This window comes from Mesoplodon bidens (assembly GCF_964165515.1).
Source record: "Mesoplodon bidens genome assembly, chromosome: 14".
NCBI lineage: Eukaryota > Metazoa > Chordata > Mammalia > Artiodactyla > Ziphiidae > Mesoplodon > Mesoplodon bidens.
In genome coordinates, this window is record NC_138170.1 from 58418538 (window position 1) to 58439432 (window position 20895).

At 35.0% G+C, this 20895-nt stretch overlaps 1 protein-coding gene across 2 annotated transcripts in view; it reads left to right on the plus strand.

The window, feature by feature from the left end:
* Positions 1–19399, plus strand: part of HNRNPLL (heterogeneous nuclear ribonucleoprotein L like) — a 37517-nt gene extending 18118 nt beyond the window's left edge. The window contains exons 4-13 of one of the 2 annotated variants that reach the window (XM_081253523.1): positions 236–321; positions 1939–2035; positions 2123–2195; positions 6484–6555; positions 10803–11020; positions 12908–13029; positions 13486–13687; positions 14577–14634; positions 14722–14820; positions 17691–19399. In XM_081253523.1, coding sequence (XP_081109649.1) covers positions 236–321; positions 1939–2035; positions 2123–2195; positions 6484–6555; positions 10803–11020; positions 12908–13029; positions 13486–13687; positions 14577–14634; positions 14722–14820; positions 17691–17746 — 1083 coding nt within the window. In that variant the 3' untranslated portion in view covers positions 17747–19399. Of the gene's footprint in view, positions 1–235; positions 322–1933; positions 2036–2122; positions 2196–6483; positions 6556–10802; positions 11021–12907; positions 13030–13485; positions 13688–14576; positions 14635–14721; positions 14821–17690 lie in introns of both variants that reach the window. The other variant, XM_081253522.1, reaches the window with a different exon arrangement.
* Positions 19400–20895: the final 1496 nt, after the last annotated feature.

Consider the following 20895-nt stretch of genomic DNA (forward strand, 5'->3'; position numbering starts at 1 on the left):
AGATTAAAAATAAGTAACAATGCTTTTCAGATGTTTCATTGGAAGTTCTCTAATGTGGGTATATTGTGTAGGTGAAGAAATAACTTTAGATTTATTAAAGTGTAGCAGTTTTTAAAAGTTTAATACTTAACAGAAATGACATCTTGACAATTTTTTTTTTAGTAAAACAAGAGTATAGCTTTATTATTTTTCTAAGTATAAAATGTGATGAAGTCTTGTTTTCTTTACTTCATAGGACGTTTTATATACTGTATGCAATCCTGTTGGAAAAGTGCAACGTATTGTTATATTCAAGAGAAATGGGATACAAGCAATGGTTGAATATCCTTTATTTGTAAATTTTTTATTGATGTGTATGAATACTGTGTAATATAGATCTTATTTTTTCCTGTTTAATCATTTCTAGACAAGTGGTGTTTATTCTCCCCACTGTCCCCTATATCTATTTGTCTTTGATTTAAAGAATGAAACTGCAGTACCCACAGAGAATTTTACTATTATTGATAAAATAACTTGCTACCATAAAATAGTCCATTGTTTCATCTTACAGCATGCTTTGCCTTTTTAATGAGGGAAAAATAACACTGTTTGATAATATGTTCACTTGTACCTTTTTGAAAATTTTCCCAATTGGATTTTTCTGAATCTCTCTTTAAAATAGGCAGCTTGGAAGTATCAAAACGTTGGAGTTAATAGACCATTTCTTGCCTTTCTTCATTGAATCTTTTAAATGGTCATGGTTTATGTAAGACCTGCTTCCCTATGTTAAATTTGTTATACATTGAGTAAAAAGAGCAAGTTGCAAAATAGTACATATAGTACAATCCCATTAAACAATAATAATTTTTAAAAAAACCTAACTTATGTGTACATGTGTATGCATAGAAAAAGGTTGGGATATACAGCAAACGCTTATTTTTTAATTTTTTAAAAATTTTATTTATTTATTTATTTATTTTTGGCTGCATCAGGTTTTCGTTACTGCACACGGGCTTTCTCTATTTGCGGCGAGTGGGGGGCTACTCTTCGTTGTGGTGCACGGGCTTCTCATTGCGGTGGCTTCTCTTGTTGTGGAGCACAGGCTCTAGAGTTCAGGCTCAGTAGTTGTGGTGCATGGGCTTAGTTGCTCTGCGGCATGTGGGATCTTCCCGGACCAGGGCTGGAACCAGTGTCCCCTGCACGGACAGGCGGGTTCTTAACCACTGCGCCACCAGGGAAGCCCTACAGCAAACTCTTAATGGTGCTTACTCTGGCAAGTTGTTTTTGCTTTTTTTTTCCTACTAATTTTGTGGTTTGATTTTTTTATTTTTTAACAATTAGAAACTTAAGTAATTTTTAAAAACTAGTAAAATGAAAGATAAAGATTATAAACTCAGCCTTCTCAGAAATATGTAAAATTCAAGTATTTCTTTTGTATTATATTGATTCTTTGTAATGTTCTTCCTACTTTATTTATTTATTTATTTATTTTTGGCCGTTCCGTGCAGCTTGCGCAGCTTGCAGGATCTTAGTTTCCTGACCGGGGATTGAACCCGCGCCCTTGGCAGTGAACGTGTGGAGTCCTAACCACTGGACCGCCCTGTTCTTCCTACTTAAGAGTAAAATATTTCCTGTTTCAAGATAGAAAGCTGGCCTTTGCTAGGGAATGGGACCATGCTCCATGCTCCCTTCCACACACCCCCAAACCCAGGTTATAAAGTACTTCTGATGACCTAGAAGGATTAATGTATTATAAGTACTTTTGGTTGTATTACGTTTTCTTTGGTACCCTTGATCTTAAAAATAAATTCTCCTACTAAAATTCATCTAGAACTTTTATTTGGTAAAGGATTTTCAGAAGTGAGAAAGTTATTTCTCATTTTTTTCAGTCCATTTCTTATGGAGTGAATAATGATAAATTTTGGACACCTTAAACCAAATTTCCTTAATAGAGCTTATGTTTGAATCAGTCCTTTGTGCCCAGAAAGCTAAAGCAGCACTCAATGGAGCAGATATATATGCTGGATGTTGCACACTAAAAATTGAATATGCAAGGGTAAATATTTTTTTTCAACACTTCACCAAAGAAATATGTATGCTTTGGATATACAATTTGTACTTACTTTCTTTTTCATCTTAACAGCCAACTCGTCTGAATGTTATTAGGAATGACAATGACAGTTGGGACTACACTAAACCATATTTGGGAAGACGAGGTAAGTATTTTATGCATTTTAGATGTACTTACATCTGCTGTCAAATTTTTACATGCAGTTAGAGTCCTTTTTCCTGAGATGAGCTAGTTCATTCCAATGATGAAAATCTTGTTGGTGGAGCTTTTGTTGCAAAAGACCTTGTAATGCTGGAAAAGAACCTTGAACATTAGTGCCCCTTACTGGTATGTACTGAGTTATTTATATTTAGTTCAACAAGGAGCCCACACATACAGGCACGCCCGCAGTTCAAGGACTTGCATTTCTCCAAGCAGCTCTCTCTCTTTGGAGGAGAGGAAACTGATTCAGAATATTACTTACAAACTGCAAACTTGCACACTGCTTCTCTATGGAAAGGACTTTTCCCCCAAGCTGGACGAGACATTAAGAAGGATAGAGGACTCCAGCAGGCTGACTCTACACTTCATCACGCACAACATCGGCATCAGCAAAAAGCCCTCTGAAAAACTCAGACTTGCAATTCACCTTGACTGCATACTGCATGCACCATCACCCCAAGTTTTTAAAGGAGGACACTTAACAGTACTTCAGACTTGCATGGGATGAATACCATGATAGACTGTGCCCACTTATTCAAGTTGTATGTATATATTGGTTTGACTTCCCTTAAGGTTTCAGTTGTAGAATTTAAAACTTTTCACTGACGGATACTAGATTTTATCTACAATGTTGTAAATCTTAATGCCCGTTGCTGTAACTGTTAGCAGCTTAGATTCAAATTGTTAATTGACAAATAACCAGGGCCAATTTATCTACAGGTCTTGGGAATTATAATGCTCAACCAATCCACACAGATATTAAAGATAAAAGGATTAGAAAGGCGCATACTTGCTGCACTTGTTTACTTTTTTTTTCCCTCAATTGTGGACATTGAATAGAATAACATAATAATGAAAAGATGCATTATATGTAAAAGACAATTTTCTGTGTGGTTTGAGTGTAAAGTGTAAAGTGGCTGTTTATAAGTTGTCACTTTTTGTAACAATTTAAGGTTATCACTCATGTTAATTTGTGTAACTAGAAATTTTGACATTTCAAATGTAGGTGAAAGTACCATGTGTGTTCAAGGTAGAATATATTTAAACTTGATAAATCTGAAAATAGGAGCATTTCATTTGAGATGCATTTTCACCTATAACTTATAAATGCTAGATTTCATGAGCATAGATTTGACTGGTAAAATTGTTCAACTAACTGTATGGCAATTCTGGAATATACAAATCAAAATGTGGATCTTGTAAAAACAAGGGGGCTGCAGTATTGACTACATCTCAACTACAATATCAGTGTCTGAACCGTGTGTTGGAAAAACTCACCAAGATGAGTATGTCTGTAGAAGTCAGTAAACTAGGAAAAATTTTTATGGCATCCAAAATATCTTGGGCAGTAGGGACTCCATAGTGCATGTACTCTTGCCAAAAGAAAAAAATGAGACAATGCGGTGATCCTTTGCATGTTCGAATATTTAGGACTTTTGGATGATTGGCCCCTTTAATTCTTAGCTCTCAGGAAATCATCTTGCCTTATGCATGGGGTTGCAGACAGGTTTGTTTGGTAATGCAGCTTTGGCTGGACCCCACATTTTTCACTATCACAGAAATCTGCTTGGCAGAGGCTTGATACAGTTGAATACAGTATTGAAAAACAAAGCCTTAGTACTCAAACAACAGAACAAGTGGTTGATGAGAAACCTCTCACTTCTGTTAAGTTACAGTTACTGAATATTCAGTTTTGTTTTTTTAACTCATTTGAAATAGTGAGTTTTGGTTACATTTCTCTTAATGTCTCTTAAAACATTTATAGATATGCTTCTTATTTTAATAGTGTTTATTCTTAGAAAAGGTCTGAATTTTACAAAAGCCAGCTTAGATTTTTATACAAGGAATTACAGTCAGAAAGTTAAAAATGTGTAAAGTAGGTATTTAAATAGGGAAATATAATTAAAGGAGGTAAAACAGAGTTTTAGTTATTTATGCTTTCAAGGGAAAAGAATTCTTTTTTTCTAATTCCTTACAGATAGATACTTGTCTGTATAGCAAATATCATATGGCAGTTTATGTTTTTGTTTTTGTAGTGACTTTAGCTTCCACTCAAGTTGATACTGAATTGTAACTTTTTCTACCAAAAAAAGAGTGATTTTATGAATATAACCTCATTTCAAAAAGTTCTTTTCAGCTCAAATTACCTTTTAGTGCAAAGAATTCATAGCCTAGACTCCAGAGAATCCCTCCAGAAATGTTAAGCAACACTTGTGTATGTGTGCATCTTTGGGGGGAGAAAAGGTCCACAGCTTCCAACAGATTTTAGACTGAATCCATGAAAGGTTACAAACCACTATTTATAGACAGATATATTCAGTGTTTGACTCTTCCTCACCCTTCTTTATGTGACCTTATATTAGGTAGTAAATGCTTCCAATAAAGAGAATTATTGAAGAGAAATTACTATGAGAAATATATTATGAAGAGAAATTATTAAAGAGAAGTAATGACAATGTTTGGCTGAAAGATACCTTGGAGATCATCTATTCTAACTTCTTCACTTTATGAATGAAGATTGTTTCTATGATTATATAGCAGATTACTGGTTAAGTTGAAATTTTATGATTCCCGATTCAGTGCTCTTTCCTTTATAGCACACAGTTAACTATATCAGTAAAACTAAGCCATGAAGATTTTATGGTGGTTTTGGTTTAAGATTCTTAGATCAGATAAGGACTTATATTTAGCATTTGGTGGCATGCTTAAGCAGAGGAATGTTAGCAGAATGGAATAGCAGACTGGATTGATTGAAGAGGAGTGAGACTTAAATGATGATGCTGGAAGCCGTGTAATGGAAAGACGGAACTCTGAATGTTGAGACTGGAGAAGAAATGACTGGGGAAATGGAGGATCATAGTAACTTCTAAGCATCTGAAAGGGTTCTTGGAGAAAGACTAAGTAATGAGTAAGGCTGTGAGGCCCTAAATGGAGTAGAATATATGTAGAGGACTAATTTCTGTACAATATAGAAATTAATTTTCTCATGATTTAGAACTAACTGAAAATGTAAGGGAAAGTAGTGAGTACCTTGTTACCAGTGTTGGGTAAGCAGAGGCTAGATGGTCCCAATTGATGGTCTTAGGGATGATGTAAAGAGAATTTAACACTGAATAAAAGTTGAACTAGATGACCTCCTAGGTCCCTTTCAGTGCTATGATAACTTGGAATAGGTAATTAAAGCAATACTTCTGTAGACTGAAGTGAAAATTAAAGTATTTCTCATCTCCCATAAACCTCATTTGTTTAGGTGACTAAGGATATGTAGAAAGCCTTTCTCTTTGAATTTTCAAAGATGAGAATGATCAGACTCTTCAGATACATTTAAAAAAAATCTTACCGAACACCATAATTTGATCAGCAAACTTACCCAAAGTATTATACAGTGATTTTTAAAATTTACTAACATAGGATGTGCTATTTTAGAAACTTAGAAGTAATTTTTTTATTGATGTCTCAGATTTGGGAAAATTGACATGCCTTCCCTAAAAATGTAGTTAGCATAAACATTATCCTTTAGGAGTATTGTAGTACTCTCGTCCAATAATGTAGCCCCCTTGGTTAGCTTTAACTTGGCATATTTAAACTTTGGGGAGTGCTTCTAGTTCTGCCTGGTGTTAAGGTCTATAGACAATGGCCGGTCCATGGCACAATATGGACCAGTGATGTGAAAATTTCCAGCTCTCCAGTCAGTAGGTGTTTGTAAATATGTGTATATACATACAAAATACTCTGTGTTTACTGATTGTGAAACCATGTAATACAGGTTGTTGTTGGCTTATGCTGAACTTCTTGAAAGAAGCCCACTTTGAAAATGTGTTGCTGTTGAAGCTAATAGTATGCATCAGGTACTGTCTTTCAAAAGTACTGCACTTAAAGCTTGTTTTAAAGACATGTATTGGTAAAAACTTCTGTACAGTGCCAAACTCTAGCATTGTGTACATCACTTTCTGAAAAGTATCCATTCTTTCCTTTAATTTGAAAGTGTGATTGTATTTGGCATTTGCCAAAAAGATATTCTCAAGTTAAGTGGAATTTGTTAGATAGAATTATTTTCTTAAACTTTTGGTGTTTGTATTTAAATTGGATATGAATGGATGTTTAACGTTAACCAGGAATCACATTTCTCTTATGAATTGTAATGGATATTTTGAATGGGTGTTTCCCATGTGAGAACTCTGTTAAGTACTTGGGTCAAAATTGTTAAAACCATGTTTCTACTTTTGTGTCAGATAGAGGAAAGGGTCGCCAGAGACAAGCCATTTTGGGAGAACACCCTTCTTCGTTTAGACATGATGGCTATGGTAAGTTTTTCAAGGCAGAAGGAAGGTAGTATAGACAAACTATTAGAATTTTTGCATTTCTGATGAAGAATGGCACAATTCTTGTCTCTATTTTTCCTGCTCACCTGACATGGTTTATGGGATCAGTCCCTTATAAATGTACTCCAAAGGAGTTGTCCCAAATCCTTTGTTTTCTTAGGCTATTGTTATATCACATAATCTTTGAGATAAATGAGAGCTATTGTTTGGGATTGAAAGCTTTTTTACCATTATATTTTGTTTTGTTTTGTTTTGGCTTTGATTAGTACGGGGCTCTAGTTTGTCAGAGACCAGAAAGAAGTATTGCTCAGTAAGTGTATTTTCTTCCATTCTAGCAGTTATGAGTAAAGAGGAATTTAGAGTAATAAAAGGCAGAGAGAATGGGGTATTTGTTGAAAGGAAACATGTTTTTGGTTAGATCCTTAATTCTTTTAGTTCTGCAGTTGGTACTTCAGCTTTGGTTAAATTTGTATTTAATTATTTTTTTAAAACTTCTCAGTTTTAATGTTTGCTATGTTGATAAGTTAAGATTATGAAAGCTAGAATAATAATCTTCCCCAGGAAGAAGTTAGGTATCAGACTGTTGTCTTTGTTAAGTAGATGTTGAGAATTGTTATTGATAAAAGTTTAAACTGGTTATAAGTTCTGTGTTTTTAAATAGTTTTTTAGTTTTTAGCAGTAGTTATTGACCCACCTACTCTGTGGTTTAAAGTTGAAGTACAATTAGAGGTACTGTTAGAAGTGGTAGAAAATACAAATTGCTATGTTGTACTCTTGGGGGTTATTATTGAAAAGCCACCAGTGTTTCCTGTTGTCTGAAATATTTTCAAATTGTGTACATGTTTGATGACCATTCTTAGCTGTGAGTTTTAGCTTATTCCCTAGTGTCTTTATTTGAACTCCAGGAATTTATTAACCCTGTGTGTGTGTTTTTGTGTGTATGTATATTTGTTCAAGTTTCTGTGGTAGTCTATATTGCAGAAGAGATTATGAAACAATCTCTATGTTATGTCAAAACAGTGAGTGTGGTATAGAAGGAAAACCTTACTACAGTCGTTTTCGTGTGTTCCTTGATCATTTTTCTTAGTTGTTTCTTTAACAGAGTAAATATTAAATATGGTCATACAAGTAGTTTTCTGATCCTGCAATGAAGAAACGCTTATTAGGAATCTACTGTGCATTGCATAATGGAGGATTTCAAAAGAATGGCTAGTCAAAGTTTGTAGTATAGTTGTAGAGTATATAAATGTGTCATGGCAGTTAGCTTAAGGCCAAAAATTGGTTAAATGTTCTGCTAAAGGGGGTTAGAAAAATCTGTGAGCATATAAATGAAGGACAAAGAACTCTACCATAGTAATGTTGACAGAGACCGTTTTCTCAGTATGGCTCTTCAGGTTTGTCTTCACTTAATAAAATACAAGAAAAATTGCATAAACAAGAATATGTTATATGCCCTAGAAGAACTTTATATTTTCTAAAAGCCTATTGTGAAGTTCTTTGTCAGTTTCATGCCCTTATTTATTTAGAGTGTTTGTGTGTGTGTGTGTGTGCACGTGCGTGCACATGTGCGTGTGTGTATAAATATTAAAATGTAAGCTTACTTAAAGAGAGGTGCAAAATTCTTTGGAATGATGTTTGTTAAATAGGGATCATTCAGGTTCTGGAGAGTCCTGCTGAGGAGGAATGGTTATGGTGGGGTTGTGTAGGGGCGTCCATTCTGAGCTATGTCCATTGAAACATTTAACTAAGGAAAATCTGTTCTACTTTCCTAGGGAAGTAAGCAGAACAGGATATAGGAGATAGTGATAAATAAAGATTGATTGAGGAGAGAAGTAAGATGAGGAAATTGGGGAAAAAGCAAAGGTGACAGTGGATGCTTGTGATATTATATTAGCCTTTTTACAAATGCTTCAAATCACAGCTGTGTCCCTTCAGATCAGCAGTTCAACAAAACAGGTTTATTTGCATTTTAGTGTCATATCATAGGTAGCTTTTCCTTTATGATGGTATGTGAGAAAGAAGGAATAGAAAAGGTTTATTTAATAGATTAAATTTATTCACATAGTGTATTATAGCAGTATAAATTTGTGCTTTCAGAATTCTTTAGATCTCTTAATTTGGGAAGCCCAGCCATGTGAGATGAACTGATAGAAGCCCTCATATTTGAAAAGTGGCAAAAAATAATGTACAGATTTGTTTGCTCCGAGCACAAGAAAAATTTCTATATTAATTGTTAGCATCTTTGGATATGGTTCCTGGACCAAAGATATTTTAAATATCAAAGATGAGAAAGGCCTTCAAAATGTTCAAGATGCTGTTTATGTAGCATTTTTCCATATAAGTGAATTTTTTAAAACCTGAAGCACCAAAACATTTTGCATGAACTATTTAGTATAGGAAGCTTTTAAGAGACTTTTTTTTCTTATCATAATATAGGTAACAATTTAAATAGTGTGAGTAACATAATTTAATCCTGGTGGCCCAATGTCATAATTGAAAACATCAGGTATTCTTTTGCACTGAATTTAATTGTTACCTATGGCAGTAGATTGCAAGAGTTTTTGGACCTTGGTCAACTTAAGCAGAGTATAAGTTTCCACTGCCCATCTACTGTACATTTTTCCACTTACTGTGAAAAAATTTACTGATAATAGTGTAGTGTCATTACTGTACTAACAAATGATAGTAGTGGGGGTAGGGCTGGGTGGAGTATAATATGCATGTGTATTTTTGCAATAAGGGTAAGAATGATTGATATTTGACCCCAGTATATGTATGATAGTCTAAATTAGAGGCCAAAATACATAATTACAAGTAACTCACCATGAGCTATATTGATTGTCTTGATAAACTAGATTACCAGCAATAAGAACAGTTGAAAACCATGACCAATTTAAGGCAACACTGATGATGATGTATTGATAAAGTATGCCTCCATAAAATTGCAGGAATTTACAGTACATTTGTGTGTGCTCAGTGGTAGTGTTACTGTGTTGTTATGAATGGCAGCTATATTTAGAATACTGAATTGGAGTCCACATAAGCTGTAATAATGTGCTATGATACCAAAATATAGTTCTTAGTAACTCACCTAGTAGATGACAGGTGTCCCTTAGTTTAACGTAAAAATGAAAGCCAGTAACATTACATATTCTTCTTGAGAAATGAGGAAAGAACTTGGGTTTTTGGATTGGTTTCTTGCACACCAGGAGAATCGTTGCATGCACCCCAGAGTATGCTTCTATAATCACTAACTCAGGAGTGCCTAAGATGTTGGTTTATATTTTTGAGTTACGTATCTCCATCTTAGTTGCTTCTTCTGAGTTCTTACGCCTCTCTTCTTGCTGCTGTAAATGTGCCCTGTGCAGACTTGTAGTATCACAGTTTCTCCAGACTCCCTCATTCCCGTCTCTTCCATTCACCCTAGCTTTGTTTTTCCTGTTACTTCTAATCTATTATGGATGGGAAAACAGGATAAATTAAAGTTGTTTTGAACTACTCTAGAGTTAGCAAGTTGATTCTTAATAAAGATTCTTAGTATAAGAGACGGATTTGTTTGTGTTTCTGTGACAGCAGTTTCAGATACTCAAGCATTTTTTTCTTCTGGATTCGTGATGTTGTTTCAAAAAATGGAAGTTGCTGAATAATGACACCTCTGAGTATGTGTGTGTGGGGGTTATTAGCTAAATCTAGGGTTTTAGTTTCCTAAATTATAATCAGGGGAATAAAATACTAACCTGCAAGTACATTAATAGTAAAATATATTCAAGGGAACAGCTTTTCAGTGGAACTAAAGATGTTCTTTTTTTATATCTGTATATAGTTTACTAGATTTCACTGTAGATTTTATTATATTATCCTCCAAAAGATGTTGGCAGAAGTTTTTTTTTTAATTTTGAAGTATAATTTATATATAGTGGCCCAAAGTTTTACACTGATTGCTCCTCTATCTGTAGCCTGATCTTCTATACTTTTTTGTTAAACTACTGTTTTTTAAAAATAAGGACTTAAAGCCTGGAATATGCAGGTGTGTGCAGGTCAGCGTTTATTGGATCTGGTGCAAATAAATACATATTTTTGTTAATTCCCACAGGTTATATTTGAATATTCATACGTTTGAGTTTTCCTTGGATATACATCAACCTAGCTAATATTAAGAGTTTGTTTTTGTGTGCGGTGAAATGTGTCTGCTAAAGCTGTGTTTTGTTTTGTTTTGCTTTTTTTAATAGGATCCCATGGTCCATTATTACCTTTACCAAGTCGTTACAGAATGGGTTCTCGAGATACACCTGAGCTTGTTGCCTATCCGTTACCGCAGGCATCTTCCTCTTACATGCATGGAGGAAATCCCTCTGGTTCAGTTGTAATGGTTAGTGGATTACATCAACTAAAAATGAATTGTTCAAGAGTCTTCAACCTATTCTGCTTATATGGAAATATTGAAAAGGTGAGTTTTCATTTTAAAAAATTATTATTTTTTAAAGTTTCATTTTATATGAGCTTCTTCTGCTAGGATATGTAGTAGGAAAATCTGAAAAGGCTGCAAATATGTGTGTCTTCTCATATTTAGAAACTGCAAGTTCTTTCAGTAGTGATCCACATAAGCTAAAAATCCATTAGGTAGGAATTCTGGAAATTGTTTTTTGTAGGTAAGTGATCAGAATAGGATGTTGGTACTAAAAATATTTTTTAAATTACTAATATAAGAAGTCCAAAACAGCAAGTAGTTTAATCAATTACTAGCATATTATAGGCATAAAGCCTATATATTTTTAAATCATTTCAAAGATATTCTAACATTTAACATGTTGAATTGTGGAATTTTGAAAAAGCAGTTACTTTCTTGGAACTAGGTATATATAAACATGTCTCAGAGTTTGGCCATAGCTATGAATTTTAGGAGAGTTCTAGATTCATATATTTGCCTCCCAAATACTAGAGTTCTAGTATCTTCTGAGGAACAACATACTTTAATCTCAGTCAGTATTTGAAGTTGATCCACTTTGATAGAATGTGTCCAAAACTTTCTGTCTGGAGGCTTACACTCAAAACGTAGCAAAACATTTAAATTTCACACATTTTGAAGATCTTTAAAATTGTAACTTTATTTTCACCAGATAACTCTGTGGTTTCCCCAGATCTGTGATGTTTTGTTTATTTATTTATTTATTATTTTTTTCAAAGAGGTCTTTATTTATTTTTGGCTGCGTTGGGTCTTTGTTGCTGCACATGGGCTTTCTCTAGTTGCAGTGAATGGGGTCTACTCTTCCTGTGGTGTGTGGGCTTCTCATTGCGGTGGCTTCTCTTGTTGCAGAGCATGGGCTCTGGCGTGTGGGCTTCAGTAGTTGTGGCACACGGGCTCAGTAGTTGTGGCTCACAGGCTCTAGAACGCAGGCTCAGTAGTTGTGGCACATGGGCTTAGTTGCTCTGCGGCATGTGGGATCTTCCTAGACCAGGGCTTGAGCCCGTGTCCCCTGCATTGGCAGGCGGATTGTTAACCACTGCGCCACCAGGGAAGTCCTGTTCAATGTGTTATTAATGTTAGTGGTACTTAATAGCTGTTTAGGGACTTTCCAAGGCGTAGGTACTATCCTAAAAGATAGTCATACTTTATTCCATCTAACCCTTACAGCATTATATACTAAAATTGGAATAATATAATAGGATAAGTATGGCTCTGTCAAAGATGTCATGAAAACTTGTGAAGTATTGCCTGTTTTTTAAACTGCCCCTTCCTTGCCTAAGCCTTACTGGCAGTGCTGTCTCAAGGCCATCTTGTGTTATTTCTTATATGGTATCTTGTTTATTGCTTAAAGCAATAAACAACACTCTGAATAGTTGGTAATTATTACTTACTTTAAAATTTCTGACCTACCTACTGGAATATAAGCTTTAAGAAGACTATGTCTATTATGTTTGCCATTAAATCCCCAGTACCTAGCACAGTATGTATATTAGAACATGTTAGGCACTTAATAAATACTTATTGAATGAATAAATATTGATGAGTCCTGCCAAATGTTATCATTATCTCCATTTTAAAAGGAAGTCTGTGGCTCAGAGAAGTGAAATAAATTGCCCCAAATCACACAATTAATAAATAGCAGAGTCAGGGCAAGCCTATGCTCTTCTTTAGTGTGCTGTACAATAGAATTGTAGTCTTGCTTTTAAACTTTATTGAATTTTGGTAAGAATTCTAATAGCAGAGCAGAATAAAGTTAAGATTCCAGGTGATTTTCTTTATTTGACATCAACCACCTATAGTGCCTATTAGAAACTCTGTTACTGTAAAAGGGAATTAAATGTTCACCTTTTTGGGATTTTGTATTTACAGGTAAAATTTATGAAGACCATTCCTGGTACAGCACTGGTAGAAATGGGTGATGAGTATGCTGTAGAAAGAGCTGTCACACATCTTAACAATGTCAAATTATTTGGGAAAAGACTTAACGTTTGGTAATTATTTATCTTAAGTGGTAAATTTTAAAAATATTTATCCTTTTTATTAGAGACATTAATTTCCATTTCAGAATATCTGAAACTAGCAGCTATAGTGATGTCATTTTAGACACTTAGGGTCGTATAATTTAGATTTTCCATATTACTTATTCCTAGTTTTAGTTTTATGGTCATAAAATAGCATGTTAAAATGAGCAAGTTTTTTTAATTAAAGTTTTCTAATATGAAAATATATTCAATAGATTTTTCTTTCTAAGTGATGTCTAAACTGTAAGAGTGATTATAACTCAAACTAAATTTAAATATCAGTAAATATTGAAACTGTAAATTGCTACGTATGCCTTTTTTGTTAAGATTGATACAGGCCTATATGTTAACATTTTGAGACTGCCTACTTGCTGCTTTTTATCTAACAAACGTATGTTCTGTACCTCTTACCTTTCCGATCTTTAGTGTGTCTAAACAACATTCAGTTGTTCCAAGTCAAATATTTGAGCTGGAGGATGGTACAAGTAGCTACAAGGATTTTGCAATGAGCAAAAATAATCGCTTTACAAGTGCTGGCCAAGCATCTAAGAATATAATCCAGCCACCCTCGTGTGTGCTGCATTATTATAATGTTCCATTGTGTGTCACAGAAGAGACCTTCACAAAGGTAGGCACTGGAATACAAATTGTGTAGAATGTTCCTATTTCCTATATTAAAATACATCATGTTTTAGCATCATTTTAAAGTCTTGCTCTGTTCATCTTCTGCTTTTGGTATTATTGGTGTTCTGTTACTTATTTGGTACTTAATATAGTACATCCTTTGACCATTATACTTTTCTGGCCTCCATCCTTCACTGGTCTCTTTGTTGTTTTGTGGCTCAGTTGTTTTGAGAGTTGGAATTAGAATGAGGTACCCTTAGTCCTGCATTCAGAAAGTTCTTTTAGGGCTTCCCTGGTGGCGCAGTGGTTGAGAGTCCGCCTGCCGATGCAGGGGTCACGGGTTCGTGCCCCAGTCCGGGAAGATCCCACATGCTGCAGAGCGCCTGGGCCCGTGAGCCACGGCCGCTGAGCCTGCGCGTCCAGAGCCTGTGCTCCGCAACGGGAGAAGCCACAACAGTGAGAGGCCCGCGTACCGCAAAAAAAAAAAAAAGTTCTTTTACCATGTCCTTAGATCTCATGCGTAACAAAATTTTATATATCCCTGCATTTTTCCCTAACTGTAGGAAGTGCTTCAGAAAAGAATTGATTTTTCTGGAACACTACTCCCTACCTTAGGTACTCAATAAACCCTGGTCAGCTTTGAGAATATATATTTCAGTTACAAATCTTGTTTTTATTGTACAACACTAAAATTATATACATAGTTTATAGGATATCACTATTTTAATTGATTTTCTCATACACTTTGTTAATCTAAAAACATATTTGATTCAATTCATTCATGCCATACTCAAAACTAAAATGCTACCATAAAGTTTACTTTCTGGGGGGAAAAAAGGGTAGGAATCTTATTTTGGCTATATTTTTAATGGAGTTTTACATTTCTTTGACAGTTGTGTAATGACCATGAAGTTCTTACATTCATCAAATATAAAGTGTTTGATGCAAAACGTAAGTGCACATTTTCTCTTTTTAAGTTTCCTGGTTAATTTGATAGGCAAATAAAAACTAGATTTGTGTTTCTTTGTTTTCTTTTAGCTTCTGCCAAAACACTTTCTGGGCTGTTAGAATGGGAATGCAAAACTGATGCAGTAGAAGCCCTCACAGCACTAAATCACTACCAGATAAGAGTTCCAAGTAAGTAAAATCGTGTCATAATTATTCAATGGGAGTTACCATCAGAAACATTGTTGATAATTTAAAAGTAATATTTATTGGTTGTTTTTTAATACAGAGAAGTTTGAATTTTAAAAAGGCATATAAATCCCACAACCCTCATAATTCTTATATTAGTTACCTATTGCTGTGTAACAAATTACTGCAGTATTTAGCAGCTTAAAACAGCAAAACATGTATTATCTTACTGTTTCTGAGGATCAGTAATCTGTGTACAGTTTCGCTGGGTAGTTCTGGCTGGTAGTTCAGCCTCTCATGAGGCTGCCTGCCGTCGGCTATAATCTGCAGTAATTTCAAGTCTTATGACTGGCGGCTGGAAAATCCACTTCCACGCTCACTCATGTGGTTCTTTGTAGGGACAGTAAGCCACATTGGCCATTTCATGGTAGCTCTTTTCTTTCCAAATGAGTGATTCAAGAAACATGAAAGCAAAAGGCCAACAAAACAAAAGCCACAGTGTCTTTCGTAACCTAATACCGGAAGTAACATACCATCACTTATGCTGTAATCTTGTGGTCCTACTGACCAACCATGGTCCGGTGTAGGAGGCAGGGAACATTGGGGCCATCTTGGAGGCTGACTTCCATAATTCCTGTTGATCTTTTTAGAAGAAAGCAATAAATATATATGGTTAAAAAACTCAAACAGTACATACTGGTACAAATGAAAGTTAAAGCTTTCTGTAACCTCTAACCTTTCTGTCTTTTTCCTTTTATTCCTCCTCCCCAATGTATATATCTACATTTTAAAAACTTACACAAAATGGTTCTTCTATACATACTATTGTGTGCCTTGCTGTTTTCACTTAGTATATCTTGGAGCTGTTTCTCTATCAGCAGGTGCAACGCTACCCTGTTTTTTTTTTTCCCAACAGAGTAGCTATTTTTAGTAGACATGTACCACAGTTTATTCAATTTATCCACTTCCCCACTGATGAACACTGGTTGTTTCCAATTGTGTTTTTCTATTAGTGCAGTAAACATCCTTATAGTTGCACGTTTTGTGTTTGTAGGGCAGTTTCCTCATAGTGGAGAGCATAAAGTTTTATATTTTGGTAAATGTTGCTAGATTGCCCTGTAAAACGGTTACACAACTTTACCACTTGTGGTATATGAAAATGCCAACTGCCCAACACTCTTACCAACACTGAGTGTTGTCAGACTTTGAATTTTAGCAATATGATAGATGAAAAATGGTATTCCACATTATTTTAATTTGTATCAAATGAAACTGTCGCTCTCTTTGTTTATTTTCTCTATAATGGTAAATGGCCTCTTTTTTACAGTGCAAAGAACACTCAAATATTTAACTTTTGAAGTTTGTGCTGTGTAATTTACTTTGATCTTGGATCTAAAGAGTGTTGAAACTTTGTTTTTCTAAATGATAGGAGAAAAATTATTATTAATTTTATAAGGTGTGATGATGAATGATTGTGGAGGGGGAATAATGAATACACACTGAAGGATTTATGGGTGGAATAACATATCTAGGATTTGCTTTAAAATATTCCAGCCCCTCAAGAGTGTGCGGAGAGTAGGTGGATGAAGTAAGACTGCCAAATGTTGACAATTATTGAAGCTATGTGGATGTTTATTATACTGATCCATATTTTTTTTTATGTTTGAAAATTTTCTTAGTAAAAAGTTAAAAAATAAATAAGTAGGAATACCTCTTTTCATTTTACCTTTAGTCACAAAAGTAAATTTTAAATAGTGAATCACGCTTAATTTTTTATGGAAAATTTTAGAAGACTTTATATGCATATTTGAGATATATTCAAAACAGCATATGAATTGTAAACTCCTTGGAGACAGGTACAATTATTTCTTTTTTTATCCTCTGCAGTGTCTTGCAAATATTTGTTGATGTATATGCTTTTTCTTTTATAGGAATTTTTTTTCCTTAAGGAGCGATAACCTTTTTTTTTTTTTTATGCGGTACGCGAGCCACTCACTGTTGTGGCCTCTCCCGTTGCGGAGCACAGGCTCCGGTCACACAGGCTCAGAGGCCATGGCTCACGGGCCCAGCCGCTCTGCGGCATGTGGTGGGATCTTCTCGGACTGGGGCACGAACCTGTGTCCCCTGCATTGGCAGGCGGACTCTCAACCACTGCGCCACCAGGGAAGCCCAGGAGCGATAACTTTTAATACTAAAATTCTGGTACATTAAGATACCAGAATTATTTCTGCCTGTTCTGAAAAGTTAAAGAGGAATGTATAAAATGGAAGTATTTTTGTGGATTATACCTTTTTTTTTTTTAGCAATTTTAAAATTCATATGCCCCGTTGATGATCAGAGATTTAATACTTGCTCTCTTGGAACTTTTTCAGCTCATTGATATCTTCTTATACATTCCAGTCTTATCCCATTTCCCAAGCTATATTTGAATTAACTTTTATAGAGTAATTACCATTGGTAATATCTTCTGCAAAGTAGTTTTGCTGATGGACTTAGATAAGCCTAATCCTGATACTATTTATCTGTAATGTCTAATTCACTAGAAGAAATTGCGGGAGCCTCCTATGTGTCAAATAATGTTTAGAACAATAGGAATGTAAAAATGGACAAAGTTCCGGCCTTCATGGAGCTTACCTGCTAGTAGGTATGAATGAAAGAAATCTTGCCCTTACCTTACATAAAAATTTTCCTTCTTCCAATACTATAAAAAGGTGAAATATTGGGTCGGTTAAAAAGTTCATTCGGGTTTTTCTGTAAGATGTTACGGAAAAACCCGAATGAACTTTTTGGCCAACCCAATAATTTACTCCGCTAACTCAAGGTAATCATGAAAGTTTAAGGGAACTATTAACTTTGTTTTTTAATTTTTACAGATGGTTCCAATCCCTATACATTGAAGCTTTGCTTTTCTACATCATCCCATTTATAAGAAGAGAAGAGCATGTTAGAATTTATGTTTACCTTTATTACAACTTCAAAGCTACACTTCATTTTAAAAAAGAACTAAAATGGTTCATCTAATGTTGCCTTGCTTACTTTGATTCAATATCCTGTCCTGTAATAAATATTTTGCCTTGAGTAAATTTGTTGTAAACTTAAATATTGAATTGCTTTCATTTTAAATAGACTATCATAATGTAGACTGTCTACAGCTTTCTTGTAGATTACACAAATATATGATTTCTAATCTTATTTTTCTTCCACAGTGAAAATATATTTGCATTCTTAATGCTAATTATCTGCAAGTATTTTTCCATTGTGTATGAGATTAATGCAGGTGAAAGTATTGCATTTTAATATTATAGAATTCCTATTATATGTTTAGATGTTTAAGTATGTTGCAGTTATTCGTATTAAACATAACTTGTATTTATTAAGTATTTTAATCAAGTTTGAGAATAACATTGCATATATTAAATTTTAAGTACTACAGATTTAGCTGATTTTATATTTCTGAAAGGCTAACAGACATATGGATACACTTGTACAATATGCACTCAAACTTATTTAAACTTTTTTTTTTTTTTTTTTTAAGTCATTGTCCATTTGTATTGACATGCCTCTGTTTCTAGTTCCAGTTTGGAGATTTTATAAAGTTACAACAATGAGTTAATGTGTTCATCTTCATTTGTTGCATGTGACTTGATCTTGAAAACACACCTGGTATTTGGCATTGAAATTTTAATAGAAGTTATGATTAACAGTTCCTCTTCTAGGTAATCTGAGATCCACGGATGGGCTTTAGGGAGTCTGTGAACTCCCTAAAATTGTATGTAGAATTTTGGGTACTTGCATTTTTATTTTTTACTCTTAAATCCATCAGTAATATATGTATTTTTCTACATGGTACAAGGTATAAGGATCTAATTTTATTTTTATTCCAAACAGATATCTATTTCTTTCAATACCATTTATTAAACATTCTTTCTCCCACTGGATCTGTTTTTTTTTTTTTTTTTGGGGAAAACAACATAATGCATACATAGGCAAGTAAGATACAAGGACTAAGCATTGTATTGAGAGACTATACTGTAACACACATGTTATCAGGTTCACAGCTTTTTAATAACAGAAAACTGATCTAGCCATTTTATTTTCGTCTTTAAAAGAAGGGAGAATATGTTTTATCTACCTAGAGTAACTGTGAAGTCTGTAGTTGGCAATAGCAGTTTTGTGATCCTGAGAGTTTTAAACAAATTTGTATACAGAAGTTTCATTTAGATCTTTTGAAAAAGCTTTATTTTGAATTTTAACAAAATTTAAAAAAAAGCAGTTTGCCTTAATCCTTTTAGAAATGATGCAGGGGTTTAAAAAAAAGAGCTATTGAACAGAAAGTTTAGATGGAAATTAAACACACACGTTAACATTTATTTCTCATTGAATTTTGACAGCAGTGGACCAATGTCCCTTTAGCCCTCTAGATCTAGAAAATCTTAAATTCAATCTAGAAGCATTTTAGACCCTTATCATGGAACCCAGTAAGTTACGCCAAAGGTAACCTGTGAATGGACTATAAATGTATGATACTGGGCTGTGTACCTAAGTTTACCTGACTTTACAATAAATGAAGCTTTTTCCCCTCTTCTGTAAGTACTTTTCTACATTTTTGCAAAATTGGTATGTCTTAATTTTTAAAAATAACTTGTGAGTTTATGCAATAGTTGTCTCCTTCCCTTGCCCTCCTCTGAATATAAGATGGATGTCAGTGTTATAGATTATTTTGTGCCTAAAATTTTAGGAGACAAACCTGTGGATGGTGACAGGGCTCATTTAATTTATATTTGCTCTAAGTAGTATTGACTTTTAGATATGAATTCTATCTTAATGCTTTCTCCCCACCAAAGTGACAAGTAAATTCTTCAGATGTAAGTGAGTTGGTAGGTTGGGCCTTGCTGATTTATGCACTGGTATGTCAGTCCTACTGTGTTGCTGTCAGTAATATCTTTGACAGTTTACTTGGGTATCACCACTGTTTTTAATCTTTTACTTTTTTTAAAAAATTAATTTTATTTTTTGGCTGCATATTGGGTGTCTGTTGCTGCGTGTGGGCTTTCTCTAGTTACGGCGAGCAGTGTGCGGGCTTCTCATTGTGGTGGCTTCTCTTGTTGCGGAGCACGGGCTCTAGGTGTGTGGGCTTCAGTAGTTGTGGCTCGTGGGCTAGAGTGCAGGCTCAGTAGTCGTGGCTCGTGGGCTCTAGAGTGCAGGCTCAGTAGTTGTGGCGCACGGGCTCATTTGCTCTGCGGCATGTGGGATCTTCCCGTACCACGGCTCGAACCTGTGTCCCCTCCTGCAGTAGCAGGCGGATTCTTAACCACTGGGCCACCAGGGAAGCCCAAGGGTATCACCACTGTTAATGGAGTTTGCTTTGGCAACACCAACAACATTCTTCCCTTTGTTATCTTTCTGCTTTTAAGAGAACATTAAAGATTAGTTTTTATAGCTGTAAAGAAATAGTAGTTGTGAATCTATTTTTTTTTTTTTTTATCAATTTATTTATTTATTTATTTTTGGCTGCGTTGGGTCCTCGTTTCTGTGCGAGGGCTTTCTCCAGTTGCGGCGAGCGGGGGCCACTCTTCATCACGGTGTGCGGGCCTCTCACTATCGCGGCCTCTCTTGTTGCGGAGCGCAGGCTCCAGACGCGCAGGCTCAGTAGTTGTGGCTCACGGGCCTAGTTGCTCCATGGCATGTGGGATCTTCCCAGACCAGGGCTCGAACCCGTGTCCCCTGCATTGGCAGGCGGATTCTTAACCACTGCGCCACCAGGGAAGCCCGAATCTATTTTTTTAATACTGAAATTCGATTCCATATCCAAATCCCATGAAGTATTTGATAATAAATCTACAGAAGTGATTTACGGAATATAAGCTGCGTTTTAAAATTCCTACTTCCCTGCAGAAGATATTACCCTACCAAATAAAAAATATTTGTAGTTGCAGCTGACATGAGACTTAACAGCACCTTAGTGATTTGATTTATCTAAACAGTATGTTTTCTAGGACTGAACTGAGAGATGAGGATAAGAATGACTAAATGGGGTCAGTTATGTTTCATGTTTTCTTTACATTGCTATCTGGAGGA